Genomic DNA, 13693 nt, shown 5'->3' on the forward strand with positions numbered 1-13693 from the left:
TATAAATAAAAATAAGCAATACTAATAAGGGATAATTACATCTTTTTCCGGATTTCCATGAAATTCGATATAATTATATGTAAACTCTGTATAATTTAAAAAATTACATTACTGAAAGGGTTCTTTTGCCTATCTTTTAAAAACCCCTTTATTTTCAAAAATTCTGCGCAAAATTCCCCTTTCGTTAGAAGTTAATAAAAGGTGAAGTGTACTCACGGGTAGTTCGAGTGGGCATGAAATTTTTGCGAATTTTGACGATTTTTTGCTGTGAAATGACAAAAATAGCCATATATTATGCTTAAAATTACCATGATTAAATATATGCGTTTTAACTTTGTTTTTAATTGATTTTTCTTAATTTTCATCCCTTGTAATTAAATGTATTTATTTAAATATCAAAATACCAAAAAATTGTATATATATATTATAAGTTTATAATTTAAATTAATATTACAATACAAAGAATATTATGTTTTAAAAATAATATATTATAACAATATAAATATTAATGGACAACAACAATAATATTTTAAAAACTAATTTATTAATATTTAATTTAAATATTTTAATAAATTATTTACTATAAATAATTTAAATTTAATTTACTAGTATATGTATTTACAATGAAATTTTAATACTTTTTTATTATTTTATTATTTTAAGATTTTAAATCATTTCTTTTATCAATCTCAAAATTTTATTTTAATTAAATTAATTTTTTAATTTATTAAAAAAAGTAGGCGACCGCAGTCCATGGAGATCTGGTGATCGCCGCGGCTGATCGCCCAAACTAGGGGGCGACATCGCCGTTGCTCCCCTCTGCATTGGACGTGGAGAGAGGGGTGGGGTGGACGGCTGGTGGAGGGGTTTGGGGTAGGCGAGGGGTGGAGGGGATGGGGGAGCCTGGTGGCAGGGGGTCGGAGTTAATTCTATTTTATTTTATTTTTTGTAATTATAAATATAATATATATTAAAAATTTTAAAATTTTAACTCTTAATAATTTAGATTTAATAGTTGAGATGTATTGATTAAATTTTACGATTGTTATGTAAAAAAAACAATTCAATATTCATGAAAAAAAGATATAATGATAATTCATAAAGGCATAATGGCTTTTTGACAAAAAAATTGACGCCATTAGCTTCAATTAACGGTGAGGGGCAAGTGTGGTATATTTAAGAAAATAAAGGGATCTTTTTGCTTATTTTTAAAACACAAGGAGAAATTTTTAGCTGACTTTTAAAAACACGTAGGGTATTATGCAATTTGACTTGTACAATATTATCATGTGTTTTTCTCTTTTCGTTACTAGTATATTTTTTTATCTAGTGAACTTTGTTTCTTATTTATAATTTCGGCTAAATAACATCAACATCCCATGAGATTTGGGATAATTATAAATACATCTATATTAGATCAAAAATTATATTTACCCTTCTTGATATTTGTTGCGTCTTATATTTAACTACACCGGTAAAATTTTGATGAATTTATCACATATTATTCCCAAATTACCCTTAACAAAAAGTTTAATTATGATTTGACAAACTTTTTATTTGGACCAAATTATAATATTTTAAAATATTAATGGGGTTAAATATTATAATCTCACTTACGTTGTATTTAAATATAATTTTATTTTTTTGCTAAATTGATTATTTTTATCCATTAAATATTACGGAGATTATCTTATATATACATCCACACCTGTTCATCCGAGGACAGTCAGGAAACACGAGAAGACACAGGGGCTAAAGCGTGTAACGACAGGGAAGTGAATAAGTGCGCCTTTTCCGGAGCATTAGGAACTTAGGAGAGTAGCAAATAGCCGCGGCTGACTCGTGATCTCTGCCGCCATGGATCCACAGAGCCAGACCACCTCACTGCAACGACTCCAAAACGTCGAAAAGGCAAATTCTTCGTATCTCTTTAATTAAGATTGATGCATAAATTTTAGCCAGTTAATTTAGTGTAGTTAAGCCAACAATTTATCATAAATATGAAATTTACTGTCTTTGAGTTCACAGAGAATAGTGAGGGTATTGGAGCTCGCAGGAGGGGTAATGGAGGAAATGGCGAACCCTAGTGGCCCGAGAAAGGAGCTTGTTAACAATCACTGCAGTGAGTTCATGCAATTAGTTAAGGTTTGCTGCTTTTCCCCTTTTCTCCTTCAAACTATTGTGATTAATTATCTTCTTTATTACGTTTTTCTGAGGCAGTTGGAGTCCAGTTACAGTTTATGAAGGGAAGAGGTTTTGGGAGGTTCTAATTTTTGCAATTCAGGGGTTCTGAATTTAATGGATGGATAAGAGTAACTTTGTGTTGGCCTTTTATTTTTTGATTTGTTTAAATAGGACATTCAGATGACGCTTCGGGAGGAAATTAAAAGCGCGTGCGAATATCGTCCATTTGAGAAGTGTGACTATGTTCCGAGAATATCCAATGAGATTTGTTACAAGAAGCTAGAATATGTCATTGCACAACTAGATGAGATGAAGCAAACTGTCGAGGAATATCATGATGCAACTTCAGGTTAAGCATTGTGGAATTCTAACCAAGCTTGCTTCATGGTGCTTGGTATGTTCGGCAACTAGATTTTGGTTCTTTTGTTTAGAGTTGGCAGCATATATCTGTAGAACTGTATGTTCTTTTCACTCTTAAGTACAACAGGATTTAGAATCAGAAGTAATGTGTTTAAGCTGTAAGAACTTGCACATGTTGTACTGTAATCTAATGTGTTAGGAAAATATATAACAAGAATTGTTTTTAGGTTGATTGAGATGAGAAACATTTTTACTTAGAAATACAAATTTTTGAATTTGACTCTTGTTTCAACTGGTTTTCTCTCCTTTTTTCCTTTCATTTTTCTCCTTGTTTACTTTCTCAGTTGTCAGTTCCAAGTTCATTTGCATTTCTGATGTCTGTTTCAGTTTTCATTTCTGTAAGTCCCCAATGGTAGGATGCTGTGTGGAATTCTAGGAGCCATATTCATTCTCAAAACACTTAAATGGATAGACGAAGGATGTGATTTGTTACCATAGATACTATTGTGGAAGAGATGTTCAAACTCTTTTATTCACACTGATTTTGTTTCTAGGAAAATAGTTGTTGGGTCATTGTTTATCAGCGAATTTAAGCTGTTTGTTCTTCTTGTTGAATGTCTGCTGCGTTGATTTCTCATGTGACGCCCTGCAATTTGCTAGTATGATTTCCTCAACTTTTCCTTTAATTGTTTGTCTGCACCATAGCTAGTATGTGCTGTGTAATACTTAAGCCATGAAGCAGTAGTTTAATAGGTTCACTGTCATTCAAGCAAGTGAAGCATGAGATATATTCTATGGTAAAACATAGTTAAATTCTTGACTATTTTTTGCAGTGCCTAGTTCTTTCTTTCTTGACCATTTAGTTAACAAGTCAATTTAATTTATTTTTCTTTCTCTGTAGTCGTGTTTATTCTTATTAAGTATTAATATCTATTTCCGCTTGCCGTTTATAAGTTCAACACATTTTCCTGTAAACTTGCATTCAATGATTCAATAATGGACCAATGAGGCTCCAGATGTCCCAAAAACTCATTCTGTTATTTTCTTTATTCGTTGAAAGACAGGGTAGAATTCATTATATGAAATAACACTCTATTGCTAATTCCTCTATTCATGCCACTCTTTATCTCTTTAACATACGGGCATGGCTGAGACTTACTGCAGCTTTGAGTAAGAGCAGGTGCTCGAAATTCTGTTTTTCTAGTTTTTTGTTATGTTTCTGGCCTGTGGAATTGTGTATGACACATCTTTTTGAGGAGATTCAGAGAACAAGGATTAGACAACAACCAACATAAATGGCCAAGAAATTCAATTACTAGTATTTATATAAACTGGAGGTGAACTTTTATTTGATGGCAAAAGGATGAGCATCCCTGTTGGAGTACAGTGATGCAGTTTTCCATTCTGAATCTCTTATGACAAGAGATCTTTCACTTATCAATTTTACTTAAGCAAGTATTCTTCAGCATGCTCATCCATGTGCGAATGAACCGACCGGTTCACTTTGGCATAGTTCATCTTCCGGCTACTTCTGCTGTAAAGTCTTGATGCTTTAATTGGTAGAACTCCTTTCTTCTGCGATGGATCTGTTGGATTCCCTCTTCGTAAGGCATCATAGCTGATAAATTTTGTTTCTGATTCTTGAAGCAAGAGGGAGCATATCAGCAGGACGCTGACAACGATGCCTATGGATTTTGGGATAGCCATTTAGAAGTATCTCTCTGTTCTGAGTTGGTTCTGAATGCTCTCTTGAATGGGGTTCGATATAAAGGCACTACCGTGGGGAAGAGAACGGTAAGGAGTTAATGAGAAATTCCTTTGATTAGGTGACAGGTAGATGCTGATGGTAAATTAAATAAATCTGGTAAGCATTATTGTAATCGTGAGACATATGTCGTGAGCTGTATTGTACAAGGTTTTGAGTTCATTAGAGCCCGTTACGGGAAGTTAATGGGAGGGGTTGTATTATTTCTTATGTAAATTGGTAATTTCATTACCTTAGAAAAAGCTGGTTTGGGATGAAATGCAGCTACCTTTACTTTCTAAAATTCTTCTTCTTGCGGAGCAGGCAACAGAGTGGTGGAAGACTTGAGAAGTGAATTCTGCTCTTGTTGACTGGTTTCACTTCTATGGGATAACATTGTAACTAGTGCGCATTCGCCTACAAAAGAATGCAATCAGCCTGAGGTCTCTACATACAACCCGGCTATATTGTGTTGCTATCAATCAATATTGAGATAATCAAACTCTAGTAGTTGCATAAAAAGTTATTACATTTTCCTATCAGATCTTAAACCTTAACGTATAAGATTAAACTCTAAATTGGCTCAGATTTAGCCCATTTGCCACTAGGGTTATTGTTGGCAAGACTCATTAACAATAGAGGCAAAATTATACTTTTAATCCATAGAACATGGGTCAATATATTTTTAGTTTTTTACTTTATGGGGTTTTTGAAATGATATTACAATAAAAAATTTTGACACGTTGCGAGGACGGTGAGCCGACCAATATTGGGAAATGATCCCATTCTAGAAAATCTCTACACATTTAAGTCCTATACACAAGATTTTTTGAAAAAAAAAAAATCATAAGAATACGTATAATGCGTGTGCCATCAATTATACGAATATCCAAGCAAACGAACTTTAATAGCCCAGCTACTACATTTGGTTTCATACTTGTAATGCTGGATAGGATCAATTAATCCAAATCAAGTGCCTCAAGGCCCTAACCCTAGGCCACAAATGAATTGTAAGGAAACAAGAAACATAGATAAAACGTTGATTACTTGTAACGCCTATAACATGTGGAGAGCCTGAAGAAAGAAGCGCTATTCTGGAAACATCAAGGAAGCGCAAGTCGCATTATGGGAACGATGAGGCCACCAATATAGGGGGAGAAAAAATGAAGTCTCTTCCCGCAAAGTCAGTAGCGGTGTTCGCAGTCACTTTCGGCATTACCATTTCCTTCGTGCTGCTCCATCACCCAAACCCCTCTCCTGTTAAACCCGATCCAATGGCACGGAGCTTCGTATTGTGGTTGCATGGGCTGGGCGATTCGGGCCCCGCCAACGAACCCATCAAGTCGCTCTTCACTTCCCCCGAGTTCAGGAACACCAAATGGTCTTTCCCTTCTGCTCCTTCCAATCCCGTCACTTGCAATTGTAAGTTATGGAAACTTTTGTTGGATGTGTCTATGTAACTGCCTTGCCTATTTTCTTGTTCGATGTGAGAGTGCGTGGTTTTGTATTCCAATTAATATTTGTTCACTGTGTTGATTTGATCGCCATTATCTGATCGAAAATCAGAAAGTTACGAGGTCAAATCAACAGATGTATATGCTAACAATGTGGTGTTTGGTTCAGGTTTTAACAATTGGACCTTATTTACAGTCGTTTTGTAGTGTGTGACTACTACTTATACCACCATTTGCTGTTCTGTTCATTGTGCCTTGGCTAATTTCTTAGGCAGTTGCATAGAATTTTGATTGTAGATCATACTGCTCTAGTAGTTGAGGATGTGACTTGTTGTTACTGAACCGTGCTTCGCGAATGATCAAAGTTATAAGCAGAACAACTGTCCTGATATTCTGAGTCACTGATGTAAAGAATGTATTTCAACTATGTGTTTGATAACATGTTAAAATATTTGGCACGGGTGCATGATCAGTTCCATGCGGAAGTAAGATAAATAGAGAAAAGGAAGGCAGTTACAAGGAACCAGAAAGATCCCCATGTTTGCCTTAGGACTGAATATGGGAGCTAAGGATTCTGAACTACTTGAGCTTGTTTGGATAGTGTTGGCTTACTATTGATTTCAAATGCTTTAGTATCCATTTAAGCTATATTTTGATTGTTATTTTGACCTATCTACTAAGTGTAGATTCATATAAGATCTTTAACTGTGAATTATTTGCTGAATCACAAATCCTTTAATTCAAATGTAGCACTTACGTGGGATATCTGGTGTTAGGAAGTTGATATTGATGTTCATTAGAAGGAAGCTGCTGTGAGAGGGCTTGATGTTGTATTGTTTACATCCTAATAGGAATTAAGCTACTGTTTAGATGCCATAAACATCTTGCGGATCTTAGACAGTTTGTCTGCCTGCAAACCATCTACCTAGTTTCAACCTATCTTTATTGTTATCCTGGAAACTGAAAAAGCACCTCATACTTGCCTTTCTTCTCTTTCAAGTAGTAGCTTCCGTCAATTGGCCTTTCCGTTACCCTTATGTTTTAACTTGAACCAATGGGAAATGATTTGATCTCTCACTACACCAACATTGGGGGGAGTGAAGTGATCTCAGATGCATTTAGGAAATTAATGTTGTTAAGGTGGGGTTGCCTTGGTTCTTACTTTTTATTTGATATTTCAAACTGTCAATTAGATAACTTCTTACATGCATAACTTTTGTTAATTGGAATTTATTGTAGACGGTGCTGTGATGCCCTCATGGTTTGACATTCACGAGATACCAGTGACAGCTGTGAGTTGCTACTTTACCTCTGTTTAATTTTAAGCTAATCGTGCTCTTCTTTTTGTCACCAGCCATATGTTAGAACTCATTTGCTAATTTGTGCACTTGGTCATTGCTCAAAAATGAAATTGCTACTGTAATCCGCCACCTCATGCACTTATTCATAACTTGGACATGAAATTCTCGCACTATATATTTAAATAATTGAAGTTATGACCAAGTAACAGGAATCTCCAAAAGATGAAGGCAGTGTGCTTAAAGCAGTTCAGGATGTTCACTCAATGATAGACAAAGAGATAGCTGCCGGCACCAATCCTAACAATGTTTTTATATGTGGTTTCAGTCAAGGAGGTTAGTCTTGTTTTTTCTCCCACAGCCATCGCCTAATGTACAGATGATGAATTTTCTGATCGCCATTGAATCTTCTGGTAATTAAAAGATTTTTATTGTCTAGGTGCCTTGACATTGGCTAGTGTTCTGCTGTATCCAAAAACTCTAGGTGGAGGTGCAGTGTTTAGTGGATGGGTACCATTTAATTCTTCAATGTTAGAAAGAGTCACAGCAGATGCAAGAAAGGTTATTTCCGCCTTTACTCATGGGCATTTCCTCTCTCTTTCTTTCAATGTTTCTAGTGTAGCATCTTCAGTTTCATTGTACAGCTTGATGCATGTTGTTTCTATTTATGGGCCCGATAGTTTGAATAGTTTGCTAATAACTTTTTGATAGTTTTAACTAAGTCACTGAATGAACGCCCTCTACTGAAAATATTCATAAAAGAAACCCTCATTTCATTTGCCACTAGCTCTTCAACCATAAAACAAATTAATCAGCAGGAGGGGTGATGTTTACCTGTCATGCATGTTACGGAGCTCATTGATCTGAAAATTTCATACAAGAAAAACTCATTTCATTTGCCACTGGCTCTTCAACCATAAAATCCATTAATCAGGGAAATTCATGTTTACCTGTCATGCATGATATCGACGTTGTAAGTCGATGTAGTGGTGTTGAGAATGACTGGGTCTTTTGAAGTTCCTACTCAACCTGCAGTTGTATGTCTTATAAGATGCTGCTGGAGCTCCTGTGCTAGGACCTATATCTAAAAACATTCGAATGTCTTCTGAGTGGATGTTGAATTGCAGCTACAGGTTAAGTACATGGAGTACTTGTTTTTAGGGCCAACAAGAAAGATTATACTTGATATTATTGTATGGATGGGGCAGACCGTATTTAAGATTCATAAGACTTGCACTATTTCCTAATTTTTCATAGAGTTGTTGTGGTTTCCAATTTCCAAACCAAACAGACTTATATGTTGATCCCATTAACTACAGATTTAAGAGATCAAGAATTTGCTGAAGAACATTACTTTTGATCTCCCACAACATGTTAACCCCTACACTCTTTTACCTTGTAAATATCATGAAGACGCAATTCATCAGGTTTTCTCTAGGCTGATTTCTCCCACTGAATGTATTATCTATTGCAGCCTACTTCTTCCATTCTGGCTGACAGATATTCCTGTTGAGTTTATTTCATTTACACCTTGTTGAATGTTTTCGTTTATCTCTAACCTAGAGATGTACCCACATTGCCTCGAAGTTATGTTCTTCAGTTCTAGTATGAAGTTAGGATGACATGATATTTGGAATATTCCTGCAGACACCTATCCTGTGGTCCCATGGAATGGCTGACAGAACCGTACTCTTTGAAGCTGGACAAACAGGTCCACCCCTTCTTGGAAAAGCTGGTGTAAGCTGTGAATTCAAGGTATACCACTTTCATCCTCTCTATATAATAATTTGTTCTTGGTTGCATAATGATTCTTCTTATTTTTGGATCTTGTCCTTGTCCTGTAGTTGTACAAATTATTAAGGGCACTCTTGGCAGATCCGCTATAAGTATTCTAAGTATATGTTGGGTTCATTCGAGTTGAAAACTAGCAACTCTCAGAATATAGACAAACTAGTATTAAGGGTTGAGTTCTTGGTTCTGATGTTCAGGCTTACCCTGGTCTTGGTCACTCCATAAGTAATGAGGAGCTCCGTAATCTGGAATCATGGATCAAATCACGTCTTCAGAGTTCATCCTGAAGTTTCCAGACCCATGAATTGCTATCCATAATTGTCACAGCCCCGCAAGCTGTAGTTCATCATATTAATATGTTATCAATGGTGAGACAAGATGTGAATTTATTTCCCTTGCATCAACTTGGAATTCTGTCTGGTCAACAGTGATATCTATACAGACTGTTTCTTCAGCATTTGAAGTTGATAGCACCGTGTAATAAGCCAAAACAAATTAAGTCTACCTATTGACTTGATCTTTTACATAAACTTAATTCTCTAAATCTTTATCTTGGAATAATTGTGTTATGACAAGTAATGTAAGGAAACAAAACCTAGTAAAAGTTGTCAGATACCACCCACTCACAAACAGCCACCCAAGGGTAAGAAGAAAAAGAGGAAGCCCGGTTAAAGTAAGCATCCATTTCTTGGGTCACATTTGAGCGCCACATCTTTGCATATCAAGTCTTACTGGTTAACATTATAAAATTGGGAGAGAATGGACATAAAGCTTTTACGCGTTCAGCCGTTAATTAGTGAATATGCAGTGGTGTAGCAAGTGGGATTACTAATTTCAAAATTGTGTCAAATCAAGAATCTTGATGAAGTCAAGTAGCATTATTGCATAGTAATAATAATTATCAAAAAGCTTCATCATAATGGATAATTAACAATAATAGCCAAACCCATGATTGCATGGCCATTAAGCCAAAAAATTCACATGAGCTGGCCCGTTCTATCATCTCATTCAGTGATTCTGCATGGCACTAATTCAATTAAGTTTGTTGGAAAATAAAGAAAAGAAAAAGAAAAAAACTACAAAAAATTAACTTAAACAGAAACGAACAAGTTAAATGATTAGCAGGCCTTGTCACTATTGAAGATAAGGCCCAAAAATAGATTGGGCTGAATAGGCCCAAAATCCAAGGCAGTCCCTAAAATTTGCAAGATGTTGCACTGAAACAGACAGAGAGTGATAATTTCTGAAAAGAAGATATGAGAGATTCGGAGGTGGGGTCCAATCATCATACTGCCGATTCCGCTCCTCTACACCAATCAAATATCATCCTTTCCCCAATATCACTGTTCACCAATGTCCCTATACCAACTCCTGCGTCGCACATGATTATTCCCCAACAAGCCCAAATATACGTCACCAATTTCTATGCTCTAAGCATCAAGACTCCATCAAAAGCCCCTCCCTCTCTCTCTCTCTCTCTCTCATCAGTAAACCTAGAACTACATTCCACAGCCCTCTCTCTCTCTCTTTCTCTCTCTGGAACTTCCAACTATTCAACTATGAAGAAGCTTTACCGGAAAGGTACGGTGCACCCAACCCCGTCAGTGGTTTCGGACCACCTCCTCTCTTTTTTGCCCGCGGCGATATTGACCTTGACTGCTGCTCTATCGCCCGGAGACAGGGAAGTTTTAGCTTACCTTATATCTTGCTCCTCTGCAAACTTTTCTAATAACAACCGCAAGACCACCCAGAAAACCGCCGCAGCAGGTGGTTCCAAGGGCGGCGATGACCACCCGCCCTGCTTTACCTGCAACTGCTTCCGGTGCTATATGAGCTATTGGGTGAAGTGGGATTCATCACCGAACCGCCAGCTTATACACGAGATAATAGATGCTTTTGAAGATAGTCTTTTGAAGGAGAGCAAGAAAGAGAAGAACAAGAGGGAGAGGAGGAAGGGAAAAATGGTCAAAGATAATATTAGTCTTGGGTTGGATGAGCCCAAGAAGTCTGAACTGAGTCTGACGAAGGATGACTCTAATTTTGTCGAGTCAAACATGGCGGCGGAGAGTGCCGGTGAGACTGGCGGTGGTGGCGGCTGCGGAGATGAAGAAGATAATGTGCAGGAGGAAGAATTGGAGGAGAAGGGGTCGGTGAGGAGGTTTGTGAGTTTTCTTGGGGAGAGAATATGGAGTGTCTGGGGTTGATGAAATAGGAGGAAAACATGGGGCAAAAGAAAGGTTTGTTTAGTTTTACTGTTTGCTTATACAATCGAAGCAAATTTCATTTTTGTAGCAATTATATCTGTTTTGGCATGTAGAACACCCCATCTACATTGTAAATTATGGGTAGTTTTCTATTCTATCATCAATCCTCCATTAATTTCATCAATTTTCTGATTCTTGGTTGTATTTCCATTTTTATTTGAGTTTTTAGCTGATAGCAGCAGCAGCCAAATTTAGTAACCACAGTTTGGATTTTGATTTTAGTTATCTTACCATTCTCCACCGATATTTGGAACTATCCCTGTATAGTATTCTTAGTTTACTTTCCATTTGTAATTAAGCTTCCAAATTCCACCCGCCCACATCCCATTATTAGCAACTGCAGTTGCATTCCCTTTCTCCAATCCTCATTATCTTCAGCTTTTAAGTTTTTAACTGCTCAAGTTGATTTGGAATTATTAGCTCTGTTTCTTGCTACGGGTCATCCATTTTCTCCTGTTGTGGGTTTGGCCTCTTGTTGGTTAGTATTGATGATGGGTTGAGTCTATTGACAAGTGAGGGGAGGGCCCTTTGTCCATTTCTTGGAATCTCGCTTTTATCTTCTGCTACATGCAAACAAAGCCAATAAGCCATCAATTTTTTGTACTCCTTGGTTTCCTCCCCTGCAGTATTTGTACTTTTCCAGGAGCCCTCTTCTGAAATTTACTTCAAGATGCTTTTACCTCGAGCCAAAAATGCTTAGAATGCAAACTTGGGAAAACAAGTCATTTATAGCCAGTTTTATCATGGAAGACAGGGAATGGGGGGAGGAAATTTTACTTGAAGAAGAAGAAGAAGAAGAAGAAAGTGGGAAGGCCCGAGTGTAGTTTGAGAAAGAAGCAGTTGTGAATGAATGATGTCCTTGTCTCTATGATCATTGATGTTTGAATGTGTAGGTACTGAATAAAATTTTAAGTATTGGGGGAGGAAAAGGGCCCCTGTTTTCGGCTCACTTTTCCCCTTGTTGGGGTATTTCTGATTTAACCACATATTCAACTCAAGGACTAAGTTTTACCTAGAAAAGGGTAAAAAAGATTGGCGGAGAGGAGCGGATAATGCGGCACTTTATTGCGTTAACAGAGGGGTGTGATCTGATCAGATCAGATCATGACTTAAAGAGAAGTGGGAGGGAAATGAAATGAACCTAGTGTGTCTGTGATGATACTGGGAAACGGAACATTTGTCTGGCAGGGCGAGGGCGGTGGTGGTAACGAGGTCGAGGTCGAGGTCGGCAAAAGTAAAGGCTTCTTCGATCAAAGCGACGAAAAGACTTGCTCATGACTTGTGTCAAACAAACAATTCTTTTCTTTTTCCCACCCCAATTCCCTAAAGTAAAAGCGGTATCTATCTATTCTTTCCACAATTCATTGGGACTCTCTCTTCCCAACCCTTTCTTTGCCTCCCATCTACTTAATTTTTTTTTACTCTCTACTCCCCTAAGGTAACATTACAGGGATGGGAAAGGGTTCAAGAAACGGATTTATCCCAATATTCCAAATGTTGAAAAAAAAAGGGGGCAATTGTATTTAGGGATAATTACTCTATTCTTTCTTGAGTTTTAGTATAACTACACATAAATTTCATGTGGTTTGAAAAATTATATCTAGCACTCTTAATGTTTGTTTTTGTCTACAAATAAGTTTTTTCGTTAGTTAAAATTCATTGGATATGCTGATATTAATTAAAAAAAATTAAAAAGTGATATTTACTAACTTTGATTCCACGTGTTATATGCATAATTCAATTCTCATTACAATAATGAATTCAAGTTTGGTCATACTGAATCAATTACACAACAAAATTAGAATATTTATCATGTAATTTAATTATTTTTTCAGAATTATAAATTAAGTTATAAGATAAATATATTTCAATTGTATAATCATTGCATATACAATACACTTGATTTGAATTAAAAAATTTTATTTGGATAAATATGGTTGTTTGGAGATAGGAAAGTAATAGGGAGGAGGTGCGAAGGTGAAGGTGAAGGAGAAGGGATAAGTGGGTTGTGAGTGAAATATCACTTTCCATAGAAGAGGGGTATGAATTGCAGTTTGGCTATTCTGGGAAAACGTACAGGTACTTGGCGTGGTTAGGTCCCCACTTCAGACTCAGCACTATGGCTAGTAATTATAATATGGATAGAACTTGTTTAGCATTTATTGCTATAGTTTTGAATTCACGTAGGTAGCATCACCGGACATCATTGATAAAAACATGTCTGTCCACCCATTATTCAATCAACATTTTCATTATAATATAATAATCTTTCCCTCATTAGATAGTAATATTTCTAAAAAAAACAACACTATAAATCAATCTTTTTTATTGAATATATTATCATGAGCGGAAGCGTAGTGAAATTGTAAAGTTCATTTTCGAACGAATTCAAATCATAATGCATGCATCTAAACCTTGAAAGAAAATATAGTCTAAATCAAACAGGTCCAAGAAATAGACTTCTTTCATCAGTCCAGTTAGAATGTTTTGGAATTTAGACTAACATAGTAGCATATAATAAGGGTAAATTACATTAGAATTTTTTGAAATGTGCCGAAATTAATTATAGATATTTTTTCGTAATAGTCTATTATTGGA

General features: G+C 36.2%; 3 protein-coding genes across 3 annotated transcripts; all 3 read left to right on the forward strand.

The window, feature by feature from the left end:
- Window positions 1-1722: 1722 nt before the first annotated feature.
- LOC105175285 (mediator of RNA polymerase II transcription subunit 11) lies at window positions 1723-4592 on the forward strand. Its single transcript, XM_011097674.3, has 4 exons — window positions 1723-1911; window positions 2029-2145; window positions 2356-2578; window positions 4192-4592. Exons 1-3 carry the CDS (start codon window positions 1858-1860, stop codon window positions 2536-2538), a joined length of 354 nt encoding a protein of 117 aa, XP_011095976.1. The 5' UTR covers window positions 1723-1857; the 3' UTR covers window positions 2539-2578; window positions 4192-4592.
- A 649-nt stretch (window positions 4593-5241) lies between these two features.
- Window positions 5242-9361, forward strand: LOC105175286 (putative carboxylesterase SOBER1-like). The gene is made up of 6 exons (XM_011097675.3): window positions 5242-5710; window positions 6982-7034; window positions 7253-7376; window positions 7480-7601; window positions 8688-8795; window positions 9029-9361. The coding sequence occupies exons 1-6, from the start codon at window positions 5452-5454 to the stop codon at window positions 9116-9118; spliced, it is 756 nt and encodes a 251-aa protein (XP_011095977.1). The 5' UTR covers window positions 5242-5451; the 3' UTR covers window positions 9119-9361.
- An 809-nt stretch (window positions 9362-10170) lies between these two features.
- LOC105175287 (uncharacterized) lies at window positions 10171-11219 on the forward strand. Its single transcript, XM_011097676.3, has one exon. It carries the CDS (start codon window positions 10214-10216, stop codon window positions 11033-11035), a length of 822 nt encoding a protein of 273 aa, XP_011095978.2. The 5' UTR covers window positions 10171-10213; the 3' UTR covers window positions 11036-11219.
- Window positions 11220-13693: the final 2474 nt, after the last annotated feature.

This window comes from Sesamum indicum, linkage group LG12 (assembly GCF_026168435.1).
Source record: "Sesamum indicum cultivar Baizhima isolate 11 linkage group LG12, ASM2616843v1, whole genome shotgun sequence".
Taxonomy (NCBI): Eukaryota; Viridiplantae; Streptophyta; class Magnoliopsida; order Lamiales; family Pedaliaceae; genus Sesamum; species Sesamum indicum.